Source organism: Stegodyphus dumicola, chromosome 7 (assembly GCF_044657685.1).
Source record: "Stegodyphus dumicola isolate Sdum_Otavi_A_Nest chromosome 7, ASM4465768v1".
NCBI classification, from domain to species: Eukaryota; Metazoa; Arthropoda; class Arachnida; order Araneae; family Eresidae; genus Stegodyphus; species Stegodyphus dumicola.
Window position 1 is genome coordinate 22,550,811 of NC_140774.1, and position 15,207 is coordinate 22,566,017.

A 15,207-nucleotide genomic window follows, 5' to 3' on the forward strand; every position below is an offset into this window, starting at 1 on the left:
CATTAACCTTAGTAGGAAATTAAGCTCGAGAAACGTTGACTTGCAGATCTAAGTAATCTCGGATAAAAACTTCTCATGATTAAAATTAACAAAAGAAAAGAAACGCAAGAAAAGGATGAGATGGTATAATACTGACATTTCTAACTGTCAAAATTTTCTCTACAAAATAATACAATACATACATACCTGTTACTCTTTCTCACTTGAAGAATATTCAGTTGCAACTAGGAAATGAAAGAGCTTTTAAATTAGAATAAAATACCCTCCAATAAATCCAATTACCGTATGTCTTTGATTTGATAACCAAAATGACGTAGCTAAATTTTAAGAAAAGTGAAACTCAAACACAATTAAGGAATCCGAAAGAACTATTTTGTGATCAGGGTGGCACTAATGAGAAAAATTTCCTTGTTAAGATTGGTTTATGTATTACGGCAAAGCCTCGAGGGCTATCTGAGTAAGGAGAGAGATGCCTTCGTGGAGGACTTTCTAAGGGAAATTGGCTGGTATACACGTTAAACACGTGGAAAACCAAAGAACGTCAAAAAATAATAAGCAAAATAATATTAAAATTTTAAAATGTTCGGAATTTATTTTTTTTTCAAAAATTGTAAGGGTATGGAAGTAAAAGTTTATTTCCCTATGTCATTATAATGTTTTTTTAGTTATTTGTTTGCATATCAAGAGCAGCGGCAAATTCAGGAACCGTCCCGGATGGCAAAAGCTCTATCTAGGCCACTATATCAAGGAAAGGAAGGGAGTTTTATGATATCGTTTTCTGAACGATGTATTATTGGCATAAACATCAGATGAAAGATACCACATTTAAGTAATGTTGCAAAAATTCGAAAAAATCCCGCACCCTTTCAAAAAAAATCTGTTTAAATAACTTATTTAACAGAATATTTTCCATTTCCATGCTCTGCCGAATTTAAAAACGTAAACTAGTTTTTAAGGAAATTTCTGGATAACAATAAAAAATGTATGAAAACACTACAAAACATTTCCTGAAAACATAGTTAACAGCTGAATCGTTTAACTCTTAGCTTAAAAGGCAATTCTATTTATTATACTACAAAATATTGTTCTCGAGTGTTTGAAAAGATAAAAATGCAAATTGGATCTGAATAAAAGAGCTTATTTGCCAGAGAATATTATGCGACAAATATTTTCAGAGGCAAAATGACAACAATAGTTATTTGGGGGTGAAGATAAAGAGAACAGGTTTTTAAATTTTATGGAATTAACGCGTTTTAAACCTCCAGCAGTAAAACATATCTGTAAAGCAAACAAAGCACTTTTTGTGGCGAAATAAGCTCATGTTTTAGGAGTTTTTCGTTTGCCTTTTTTATAGCACTTTCATCGCCCGCAAAGATAAATAGATAAAAGGGTCTCCCCTGAATTTACTTTAAAAATATTACTTCCAGGTTATTACAAAATCCACGCATGGAAAGGAAAATAAATTATCTTTTTTCTCAGGTGCGTAATGATTCTGCGATATCTGATTAAAAAAATTTATTTTGTTGATTACATTTATAACTGCAAATCTAAAATTAACTTAAAATTATGTATTCATGAAAACAAATTTAACAACAATGTTTTAGTAGGATTGCATTCCTGTGTAATGCTGCGTTCACACTGGTGCGTTGGGGCAAAAAGCGGCAACGCGGAAAAAAATGCTTTCCGCATATTTCAGTTCACACCAGCGCGGCAACATTCGCTTTAAAAGTTGTCATATGCCCGCAGTAGATTTAAAAAACAAAATGGCGTATTCGTACCATCAACAAAGGCAGGAAAAAGCAAGTCCCGAACCCGCAATACAAGTTCCTAGAACCAGCTCAATTTTCTACTTCAGCGTGTTACCTCCGCACCGAGGTATCTTCCATTTAAGTATGATTTTCACATTTCACCTTCAGAAACTGAAGAAGCATCTGTGCTACTCTGAAACTAGCGACAATATTTTCTGTAAATATTTTTTTTTTTTTTTTTAAGAAATACCAACTCTACTACAACACCACTCCTGGTGACGCTTGAATTCAAAATGTTTAACTCAAGAAGCCAACGTTTTATCCACTAGGCTACAAGAGCAACCTAATCTGATGTAGATATATTTTAAGAAAAATTCAAAATCTGGGATTTCGAAATCCATCACTATTTTCTCGCAACAATCTATTTCTTTAGATTATTCTGTAAAAATGATCAACCATGCATTAATTATGCTGGATTATTAAGGTTTATTACTGCTAATAAACTTAAAATGTTTCCTTTAAACAATTTATAAAGCTCTTTATTCTATTAGCATATACACTTTTTTATTATTATCTGAAATGTTTATCAAGATTAATCCGTCTGACTTTTTTTAATGAAGAAAAATTTTTGAAAGTGCAGTCATTTAAAAACCGTGGTATAAACTCGAATTTTGAAACGAGATGCCTGAAGACGCGTCAAGCGTCGAAAAGTTGAAGTTAAGCCAACTCACACGTTCTCCGGTCGTCCGGAAAATGCCGCCTCTGAGCTCGCTTCTCACTGGTCAACGCTTTCCGCCCGCATGCATGACCGCGCATGCGGCTTAATGATCTGATGGGAAAGCAAGAATTAAGACATTGTCTGGGATCTGCTTGAATGCTTGTATCTTGAAAGTGTAAATGTTATAATCTATGTAAAATAATTAGATAAATGAAAGATCACATTAGCAAACACAATTTTTTAAAATTAGACAAAGGATATACGCATAGCAACGCATCACACAAACCGAAATTTTGATGACTTCAAAGCTCCGTGATTATGCACGATCGCGTGAGAGTGCCAAGGTTGTCTGGTAAACAGTCGAGTGTAGTGTGTTTCGGTTATGTTTGTTGTATTTTATTTTATATCGCCAAGTGAAAGGCCATCTGGTAGAAATTTACTGGTAGACAGTCAATCTGCTCTGTGTAAAGTCACTGGTAGACAGTCAATCTGTTCTATGTAAAGTCACTGGTAGACAGTCAATCTGTTCTGTGTTCTGTTCCCTTCTCTATTCTATTCTGTTCCATTCTCTTTTCTTCTTTACTCTATATCCTTCTATATTCTGTATCCTTCTCTATCCTATTCACTTCTCTGCAGCGTAAATTATAATTTCCCTTCTCTATTCCTTTCTCTATTCTTGCTGTATTTTATAAGAAATGACAAAGCATTTGATTTTATGAAACATCATTTTAATCTCAGTATGGTACCATGTAACTATCCAAGTATAGTTGGCAATTCATTTACGGATTTAACATTTGCCAGGATTATAAGTGCAGACATCTTAAATTATGTATCTTATTTGTCATAACCTCGACTTTATTTACATAGGATCATTTTAAATAAATAAATATAATAAAAAAAATTAAGTAAAAATATATTGTGTGTGTAAAACCTTTTGTTTATTTTACTTTTTTTTAACCTCCTGACACTTCCATTAATAAACCTACGCGCTGAACAGCAGCTGCTCTTTAAACTAAAACACAGAGCCTACCGTCATTTTGTTTGGCTAATCTGCTGTTATATATCCAAATGGATTAAATTTTTATCTGAATTATAAATATTGCTTTCTTTATCTACATTTTCCCGTGTATTTTTCCCCCAGATTTGTGGCCATCTGCTACCCGCTAAAATGCCAAATGACCACCAGGAGTGCTAGAAGGATCATCGTGGTCATCTGGGTCTTCTCCCTTCTCATCACCCTGCCATGGGCAATGTATTTTCATCTGGAACCTATCGACCCTTCTACACCGGAAATCACCCTCTGCATGGAAAGTTGGCCACAAGAAGAATCGCAGACACTTTATTTCTTGGTTGCAAACTTAGGTCTTTGTTATCTTCTGCCACTTTGCATCATATCTATGTGTTATATCGGTATTTGGATTAAAGTCTGCAGAAGAAGCATCCCCGGCGAGACCAAAGGTACAAATGCAGATCTCATGAGGCAAAGATCAAAGTTGAAAGTAAATTGATTTTGATATCTCCTATGCATTTATTTACTTATTTTTATTTTTTAAATTTATTTTTGATTTCTTAAAATAAGTTTTATTTATATAATTTATCATTTTACGTTCTTTCACTATAATAAAATTTACCGTACACGTGAATGTTCTTGATTGAGGTACTTTAATAAATTAAGTATATTTCTTTACGAAGTTCAAAATTTTGCATAATCTTTATTGCAGGACAAAAAGTAAAACTTTAGCGGAAGTAAACCTTGTTAGGAATATTTTCGTAATATTATAGTTTGCTCAAACTCATATATTCTGAGGCTTGCCAAATATACTCATTTATATATGCAAATGTAATGAAAACAAGTTTAGAAGTGCTGGAGCACTGAGACGTAGAAACACAAAATGATGATGGCTTAGATAATTGATTGGCTTAAAACGTAGATCCATATTGAAGAGAAAGAACTCTGATTGCGTAGAATGCTAAAATGTTGAATTCATAATGACTAGGAAACTTCACAGTCGAGTAAGATTAAATATTCATTTTGATTTCAATTCACATTTGTGGACATAATTAGCTTAACTCTGATCGTGCTTAAACCCAGAATATTTATATTTTTGATACTGTTAGGATAAGCTGTTCAAAAAAGAATATAAAGGATATACCCAAATTAGAAATGAGGAATTGAGAGGCTATTATTAAAATCTACCTGAGTTACATATTCTTTATCTTATACATCTTACATATCCCCCTTTCAAAGAGGAAACGTCTTGATGACAGAAATATGTTTTCAGAAGAAAGCATCAAAGAGTAGCGAAACAAGAAAAATACAATTGAGAAAAAAAAATCATAAAATTTTTATATGCATAATTTTTTAAATAAAAAAATTTTGTAAATATTGTTTTTAACAATAAATGCAAACTGAAAATTCTATTCAAAATTTGAAATTATGCAAGCTCATTTTTCTGCCAAAATACTGTAACGAATGTTCTAATTGTTTCAAGAAATAACTGGAAGAGTTCACAGTTCTCTAAAATCTCTGCTTGAATATTAAAAATAATCACAATACTTTTACAAATCTTTCTAAAAAACTTGTTGTTAATATGACAGCAAAAATTTTCTTTTATATATTCATGAAATTTGTGTTAAAGAGTTATGATTATGTTAACTCTGAAACAAATAAAAAAGTTATATCCATAAATTATACTTTACACTTGTGTAATTAATTATTGTCAGTCAAATATTTATGATTTACATTTCTCTTCATTTTCTACTGTTTTAATGATTTTTCTTTAAAAATGCTTCTATATGTCACGACACCTTTTTCTCTTTGAAGAGGGTTATGTATGAAAAATAAAAAATATATTAATAGCAAATTATAATTTAAATTAGCAACGTAAATTAAATCTATTCTAAAAAAAGTAATCTCTCTCTTTGCAATGAGGTTATTTCTAGACATAATTGCATCATAATTCATGTCATACGACTCTTGCATAATTCTGATGATGTAATTGGAACTGAAACTCATAATAATTTTACAGTAGTATTACATAACCAATCAAAATGCTTTGAGAACCAAAACTAACTCACTCTGAATTAAGATTTCATCCTGATCAAGTATCGGTTTATGGGCCACGCGCCATGTATTTCAAATTCTTTCTCCTGATTATGGTAGCACTAAGAACTAAGCAATTAAAAGAACTTAAAAATCAAAGCATCACCATGTTTATAAAAACTGCACAAACAAATTTTATCAGCGAAAGAATGCAGCTTTTTATTCGCAATCAGAATTTGATGAAATAAATTCAAAAATCAGTACGGAAGATTAAAACGAAAATCATTAACTTTAAAATAAAATAAGAAACAATGAGTTAAAATAAATCGTTAGCTCTAAATAATTAATACCGTTCCGAAACGCCCAGCTGCGGTAAAATAGCTTCCCCGCAAAGCGGGTTTAGGGTGCCAGAAAATGGGAAGGAAAGACAGGTTTGCAGATTTGGAGCGAAATCCTCCATTTGGCAGCATTTAACGACAAAATTGGCAATATGCCATAGATGGAGCGAGAACATTCTAGAACGAATTCTTACCGGTTTTCCTGAAAATATTCTCAAAGACAGGTCAAATATACCCTGCCTAGGCGTGGAGTATGTTGAGTTCAGCAGTAGTGTCTTGAGCTCAGAGATTAGCTGCGATCGACCGGGTCGGAAGCTGTTGTTTAGTGCCTTGCCGTGAAGCTGTCTTCACCGTTATAGCCCGATAGCCTGAAGACTGTGATGCTGATTGTTTCAGCGAGTTTATCGTAGTTTTCCCACGGCTATAAATGTGTCTTTGGAATTCTTTTATGTAATACTGATGAATAAATTGTGTTTTGATGCTTCATCAAGTGTTGCCAACAATAACTCCAAATCCACGAACCCGTAGAAAGCAACTAAAAGAAGAAATGGAGAATATTTACGAGTATTGCTGATATAAAGTATATTTCTTATTAGACGAATATTTCTAATTTTTAAATGCAGTTTTATATCAATCTGACTATAAAATAGAAAAAATATTCTTAACAACTGCATTTACTTCTTTTAAATCACTCCGTCAACAAATGTCAACTCAGTCATCAGATGATTGAGCTCACAAACAAAATCATTGCTGCCCAAAGATCCTGCATCCTGAATCTTACAATGAATACCGGCTCATGTAAATATTTTTGGTAATGAGAAGGCCGATGAGCTTGCAAAGGCATCCCGTGATTTTCCTCAGCCATCTAACTGCCTAACCCTCGTTGATGCCAATGCAGTTGCCAGCCAAAGACTAATCGATCAAGTTCGATAAAGGAGACTCCATCCCGGAATTGAACCGTGACAGAGCCATATCGACTATCATAACTAGACTTAGGACAAATCACTTAAAAGGGATTAGGATTTCTGTAGACGGACAACGTAGTTACACCAACATTTGTCCTCATTGCCCAGATGACATCCCACTGTCTCGCCATCACATCTTCAGCTGCCCAGAAATCCAGGCCAGACTGTTTAACATCGGCATTGAAGACCCAGTCGACCTACTTTATACTGATAGAGCTGCAGGTTGCAAAAGCTGTCTTTGACAGCTTCGGAGTTGTATAATTGCACTTTGTCATAGACACGGCATCATCAAATCACTCCGTTTGTAACTGAATATGAGAGAGATTAAACATCAAGTTTAAATATTGTACGCTTTAAAGAATGCAATACGTTGGTGCGTGGAAAATTTTATTATTCTATTTCAGACCAAGGAGATTATGGTAAATGGAGTAAGCCTCCCCCGTATGTCCCACGCAATGAAAATGAAACCATAAAAAGTCACGGTATGATGTCACGCCTTATCATGGTCCTGCCATAAGTGGACATCTGGTTGGTTTTGCTTACGTTCTAATCAGCATTGTCTACATGTTAGATAATTGAACGTTTATAAGTCTCACATTCCAGTTTTAATACTTAACTCAAAAGATTTTATACTTAGCATATATAGAAATGACAAGGATTACAAATAAATGTTTCAAATTTAATAAAATCTCATAACTTGAAAATGTGTAAATAGTAACTGTAAAATAGATGTATACATAATAAAACATGGAAGATCAGTGAATGTTTCAATGGTATTTTATGCAAATTATGCCTAAAGACACTTTTATGAGTCTGCAGGCGGTGAATATATTTGCTCACAAAGTCGGTGTAATTTTATTTAACAACATATTTCGTAATTTTATCCGTACACCCATGATGAATCGGGGGTGTACGGATAAAACTACGAAACATGTTGTGAATCGTGACGTCACGTTGCTGACATTTCTTTAGCTTCATTTTCTTGACTTAAGGTTTGCTCCATCTATTCTAATCTCCTTGTTTCAGGCAGTAGAAACAAATGCTTTGAAATAGAGGAGATTGTTAAATAAAATTTAAAGATTTCCGAATGGCATTCTTACATTTTCCGAATTGAAATTCTTACATTTTCCGAATGGCAGCAGCCTCGCACAATTGGAGATAAAAATGCTTTATTTCGAACAGTGTCACCTCTGCTCGCCTTCAAATAGCTTTAGTTTATTAATAAAAATTCACTAAACTCGTACAAAATAAGAAATAATTCGAAATTCAAAATTCTGCCTTGAGGTGCACACGATCTACCGATGGAGTACAGATTCAAAATTTGGTCATTCTAGGTGCTGCCATTTTATATCGCAATGCGCGAAGCAAGCAAACATACACACAAATAGATTTATTATTATTTAATAGCAGAGATGTTGATGCAATGCAGAAAAACAGACATTCTATAAAATATCTAGAAAATATCTAAAATGCTTGACATTTTGACGAAAACTATGAAATATCCGAAGTATTTTATTACTGTACATATCTTTCACTAGGTATTGTGGGCACTACCGCGACATTACATAGAATGACAAATGCTATTCAGACAGAGTATTAAATAATCAAAATATTAGGATAGTAGTCACGAAAATATTGTATTGAAATAAAGAAGCATTCTATAAAAGTATTTATAGAATTTTATTTATTTATTATATTCTTAATTATAGAATATTATATAATATCTATGATATTTAAGTCAGAAAAAGGCGTATACTGAAAAGGCGTACGTGTAAGTAGGAGAAATACAAAATATAGGATTAATATATGGATCTTTCTTTGAAGAAAACAAGATAATTGTTCCTTCACAGCCTTGTCACATCGTTCACGAGCTTCTAGTAGCCCCGCCTAGGAAAACGTTGCTTTTTATAGCATTGTCTCGCACTATAGACATGCAACGACAATCGTAAAATTGTTGCATTTCAACATGCCATGATTCACTCTCGTACATTACGCTTCCATTTTCATACATCATAGTATAGGCTAGTTCTTACTGAGCAGTTTCAAAGTAGTGTATTCTGTTGTTTTCGAACAAAGTCTGAAATGCAAATGAAACATTCTCTGCCTGGGCTGATCGTCAAAAGTCACATTCTTTTGTCATATGACATTTCATTTATTGCAGGTTTGATTTTTGGTATTTGCCTGATTACTTAAGAATTATGAGAACTATACAGTGGCTCGCATTTGGTTTCTAAAAACTTTATTTTTGAAGTTCATTTATACGCATAGATCTTGTACTGATTATCGAAGCATAGACTCCATTTTTTTTTCTATTACATTTCTTTTCTTATTTTAACTATCTTTTTTTTTCTATCTTTTCTATTTTAAGTCTTGGTTATTACAAAAAAATATCATCAAAATATTCGTTATAATAGAACAATTATTCAAAACTCAATAGTCGATAACTCACATAATAATTTGGACTCTCGGAATAATTCAGAGATGTTTTCGCAGATGAAGATATTGGTTATAATTTCGTAACTATACTCTCTGTTAAAAGTTTAACTATTCATCATTTAAAGGCAGTAAATGCATTCTAAATAACCTAAAATTCTTTGATGTAAAGCGTTCAATTATCTTTCATGCTATAAAACGATGAAACCTGAGTGGTGTTTTTAGAAATGCTCTAAAGTGCGGACCACATTCCGAGCTCATACGAAGGAGTAGGACATTTATCCGAAGAAAAAGCAAATAAAATTCTAATATTGTTACGAAAGGCCCAGCTGCGGTATGATAGCTTCCCCACTTGCCAGAAAGTGGCATGAACAGGCGGGGTTGCCAAATTTGGCTCGAAATCGCCCATTTGAGCGACAAAATTAGCGCTATGCCATAGGTTCAGCGCGAGCATTCTAGAACTAATTCTTACTGTTTTTCCGCAGAATATTTTCGAAGGCAGGTCAAAAGCTATATATATATATATATATATATGCACTGCCCGTACGCAGAGTACGAGAGTCTCAAGAGTATGTTCAGTTCAGTAGTAGGTGCTTTGACTTCAGAGATTAGGTTGAGAGCGACCGAACCGAGCCGGAAGCTGTGCTTTAGCGCTTTGCTGTGAAGCTGTCGTCACCGTTATAGCCTGAAGGCTGTGTTTCGGATTGTTTCAGCGTGTTTGTCAGAGTCTTCCGACAATTGTAACGCGTTTTTGGAACTGTCCTGTGTAATATTTACGAATACATTGTGTTCTAATTTTTCTTCAAGTGTTGTCATCAATCGCTCCAAATCCACGAACCCGTAGAACGCAACAATCCTGCTCCTATTAATGCTGCGAAACTTACAACACATTTAAAAGAACAATTTCCTGTATAAGTCAACCGTGAAAGTGTTATAAGATATATTATATCATTTGTATTCAATGGGTCTTCAGCAAGAAGCAAATTCTTCGTCAAAAAGAAAACAAGGAAAATATATCTGACGCTCGCAGAATCGATGGTAAACCAAGATTTATCATCATATTAAAAGAATATGATTTTTGATATTTGAGAGCTGCGTGGCTAAAGCCAAATAAAAATTTGAATCTTAAAAACCTTGCTGTCTGCTGTTCAGCATGTGGTTTGAGATATAATGTTTAGAGATGTTTCGCTGCCTCTGGGATGGGAAGTATAGATATTATAGGAAATAATGGGGATGAATATAAATATAAACATATTCGTAATGGAGACCTGTAAACATGTACAAGAAAACAGCGATAGCAAACTACATTCAAGTTCTGTCTAGGTGACTCTCATAAACAAACAGCATTTAATGTTCGCTTAGGTTTATTATACTATGCGGTATTTCTTCCGCCTTCGTCGCGTGCCTTCATCGTGCAGTGGTCAGCACACTGAGCCGGTATTTCAGAGGTCCGTGGTTCGACTCCCGGCGAAGGCGTTTGCTAATTTTTCATCTTACCTGCTTCCAAAAGATTCTAATGTCACTACAATACAACTATCCTGAAGTTGTCGGAACTCATCCACATTTTACGTACTTATCAAACATATACCAAGTGAGTTGAAGATGAGATAAAGGAAATACGACTTTTTTAAAAACGCTCTAAAAAAGCAATTCCAAAGGAGGGAGAGTAAACATACACGAAGAAATTAGTTGAAGCCATGCCAAAGTGCATGAAAAGTGTAATTTTAGCAAATGAATATCCAAGAAAATATTGAACGTTCTATTATTTTCGTTCTTTTATTTAATATTAACTGTTTTCTCAAAGTGTCTAAATGTTTATCTTAGTTAATTTTCAGAACATTTTTGAATAAATTATATTTTTTACCAAAAAGGCTTTAAATATTTTTTTTTCTAAAGCAAGCAGATTTTAAAAAAGGCGAAAAATATACGTGAAAAAAAAAGAGTTTAATAACTTATATTTGTAAATACAACTGGAAAACACATATGTCCGAAAACAGTGTGAGGCATTGTATCGTTTGACTTTTTAATGTACAACTTTCGAGATTCTATACATTGCTTAGACGTTCTATACAATGCCGATAGCGTATATAAACGTAGCTAGAGGAGAGCAAGTGGTGACATATGTCCCCGACTGCAGCATCCAGGGGTTGTCAAACTAATGTTACGAAATTTTAGGACAACATATTTTGCAATCTTCGCAAGAAGCAGAGGGCGCGAAGTCCTGGACGTTGAAATTGTCCCTCGACGTTGAAAACCCTAGCTACGACTCTGGTCCTAGACGATAAATTTCACAGTGAACACAGTTGAACACAGTGTAATATTATACGACGATAACTTATAATAAAAATGTCTATGTTACCTGCAGTGAAATGTGAGACAATTTTATTTATCTTTCACAGGTAGTAAAGATGATGGTGGTCGTCGTGGTGCTTTTCGTCATATCCTGGCTTCCCCTCTACGTCATTTTCACTATGATCAAACTAGGAGGACCCGTTGAAGCGGACAGCCAGAAGGAAAAGACCATTATGATTGTAGCTCCCATTGCACAGTGGCTGGGAGCATCCAACAGCTGTATCAATCCCGTTCTCTACACATTTTTTAACAAGAAATTTAGAAAAGGATTCTTGGCAATCATCAAGAGCCGCTCCTGCTGTGGAACACTTCGCTACGAGGCTGCAACAAAGGGGACCAGAAGCACTGTTTTGAGAAGTACCTTCAAATCGCGTTGCGATACACAGTGCGAATATGTAACAACAGCTAAAGTTTAAAACTGCATTTAATGAAATATGTTTTTTATCCTACAACACGAACTTTTTTGCCTTGATGTACACCTGCCTGGACGTTATTTGAATCTTGCAAATTATTTCATATAATTAAAGTAGTAACTGTTGTCAACCGGAAGCATTAAGCTTTAATTTTAAGCAATGTTTTACACGGATGGGTTAATAAATAGAGAAATTAAATAAATCCGATACACAAGGGTCTCCAAAATTCCGTTTCTTGGATATAGACTAAGACTGTTCCATTAATTTTTGTTTGTTTTAATCTTAAACATTAGATTGATTTGCTTAACCCTTTCGGACCTCCTGGGGGCGTTTTCTACCTTTATAATGTAAAGGTCTGTTTTATCGGTAATTTCTAAGCTCTCTCTTCATGAAGTAAGGTGAACCATCCATAAATACGCCTTCTAACTCATTTAATAAAAAACTTTTCTAAAACCTCATTCTGGCAGGAAATAAATAATAAATGCGAAATGAGAATGGAGCGTAAAGCATGTTTAAAATTAAAATGACTGTTAGGAACTTAAAATAACCTCTACAGATACGTTGCAAGGCACTTTTTCTAACGCCAAGAAAAATATCACTTTTTTTTTTTTTTTTTTTTTTTTTTTTTTTTTTTTTTTTTTGCGAGTCTCAAATCATTCAGGGCTGAAAGGGTTTATACGACAATAAATTCGTAATAAATAAATAAGATCAAAATGTTTCATGGTTATGTCTCTGAGTATTCTGCTTAACTCAGTTCTTTTCAAGTGCTAAAAAATCAGTCAAAAATTCGAATGTGTTTAAAGTTTTACAAAAAAATTACTGAATTATTTTTGTACCATAAATAAATTTTAAGCTAATTTTCCGTAATTTAGAAAATTCTTTTAATTTAAAGCAAGGCATTTGCATTTAATGTTCAAATATTTCATGATTTTAATGTAAGTTTAATAAACCTTTTCCTCACATACCTATTCATTCATTGTCTTGGCAAATCAATTTAAAATCCCCTCTTACTCCGATTGCTAAACATCATGATGATATAAAGAAACAAAGATGCAGTATTTAATATGCATATGTAATACATATACACATGCATTACATATACACATTATTGTGCATTATACCTCGTTTGAGCAAATGTTAATTATGTTTCTGTAAATAAAGTAGATTTGACTCATGCAGTACTTAAGGTGCATATATACAGATTTACATGTACGTATATTAATGTGTATATATAATACATATAACCATTAATACACGTAATTCATACACACATTAATACGCAAACACGTACATCTGCATACATACATCTTAAATACTGCATGAGCCAAATCCACTTTATTTACAGAAGCGTAATTAACGTTTAATCAAGGGAGGTATAATACCATATTCGATGGTTTCAAACAAAACTGAAATTAACTTTCAATGTTTAGTTCTAAATTCCTTAAGTATAGTTGTTTTGTAAAAATTTCATGTTATTAAATATCTGTATGTACTTCAATGTATAATTATTGTGTAAAATTTGATGTATGATATGCATAGGTATGATATACGAACCAAGGTATGATGGTAAAAGTAGCATTTATATTTATGAATTTTATTCTCAAATTTGATGTGTGCACAAATATACTGTATTCGCCAATTAAAGTTATTTCTGTGTGTCTGTATGTGCTTGCATGCATTTTTGGGTGTTATTAACTGTACTTAACATGGAAAATAAATTCTACATTTAATATGATTGATGTTGCTGTTTCGTGTAGTACACAAGTCATTCCAAAATTCAAAGTGCGCAAAAATATATAATTAGTTTATTAAAAAATTCTTTATTGCCATAAAATTGTAGAAGGTACTTGAAACACCATTCAAAAAGTATATCGAGATTCTTGCCCTTTGTGGAAATCCAGGGTACGTCCTTATTACAAACGACAGGGAAACAGCCTGTCACCATCTGACATCGTATTTAGTATAATTTATAGAAACCCAATATCACGCCTTTGCAAAGAACAATTGCCTATTTTTTATAGAGACTAGCCGCTTGCATGGCATGCCGTCTAAAATAGTTAATCAAAAAATGGAAAAATGTCTGATGATTATAATTATAATGATTATGTAATTTCAAACAAATATTTTACATTTCTAATTAGACAACAAGATTTAAATGCATTCTCTTAACCACTTGGCCACAGGCGCAGCTGAATCTAGATGTTATCGGCCTTTTTTTAATATCACATATAATATCCCGTTTTTAATATCACACTTACGTATACGTAATCCAAGTTGAAACAGTAGTGCATTATAATAGTGATCTGAACAGTTCAGCTCTTTGAAGACCATAACGCCCCATACGGCCTTTCATTCAAACGACTACAACCGCCCCAAACGGCCGAAATTCCGATGTTCGTTTCTTCCTTCCCCTAAGGTACGTCATAGCAGGTACAGTCTCCCCAAATGCATTGTATCAGATTACTGCAGACAGCTTGTCCTAAGAGAATTTATTTGCGGTTTCGTCTCTTTATTTGTTAGAAGTAGAAAGGATGTCATTTGAAATCTTCACTCTTCTTTGTGGGTGAATGGATGGGTAGGGGAAGAAATTGCTGTGATTTTCGAAAACCATTTCGGGGAGTTCGATATTTTAACATACATGTAAGCAAAGGCTTCGGTTTTCAAAGAGTTAAATTTGAACGTTAAAAATCTTATGCTTTAATGAATAGCTACACGCAGGCGTGTAGACGTATAACCTTACAATTACCATATAATTAATAACAAAGTATTTTATTTCTAAGACAGTGGCAATACATTGCATTTAAATAGTTGAGTTTGCTTATTAAAATTGAAAAACAAATATTTTTCTGTATGTCAACAGTGTGGTGCGGAGGAGATTAAAATGTTTGACTTCCAAAATCGCTTTTAAATCGCTGAGTTTGTTAATCAAAAATTCATCAAATATGAAATAAATAAAAAATATAGAAATTTCAATATTCGGTTTCCAAGGCTCACATGTTCGGATGGAGGATTATGGGTGTTCAAAAATCTAGTGGCTGTGCTGTCGTTTATCTATAATACGATGAACATGCTTACATATATACATACCAAAAAAATCTTCATTATTTAAAAGTAGGGATTACCACGAAATTTCTGAACAGAACAATAGAAACAAATTATAAATAGGTTTACGGAATGATTTTTAAAACAAATTAAAA

At 33.3% G+C, this 15,207-nt stretch overlaps 1 protein-coding gene across 1 annotated transcript in view; it reads left to right on the forward strand.

Moving 5' to 3' along the window:
- The window catches only part of LOC118181730 (neuropeptide SIFamide receptor-like), a 31,750-nt gene extending 18,016 nt beyond the window's left edge, over nt 1-13,734 (forward strand). The window contains exons 2-3 of the mRNA XM_035350924.2: nt 3,608-3,965; nt 11,645-13,734. Coding sequence (XP_035206815.1) covers nt 3,608-3,965; nt 11,645-12,013 — 727 coding nt within the window. The 3' untranslated portion in view covers nt 12,014-13,734. The remainder of the gene's footprint in view (nt 1-3,607; nt 3,966-11,644) is intronic.
- Nucleotides 13,735-15,207: the final 1,473 nt, after the last annotated feature.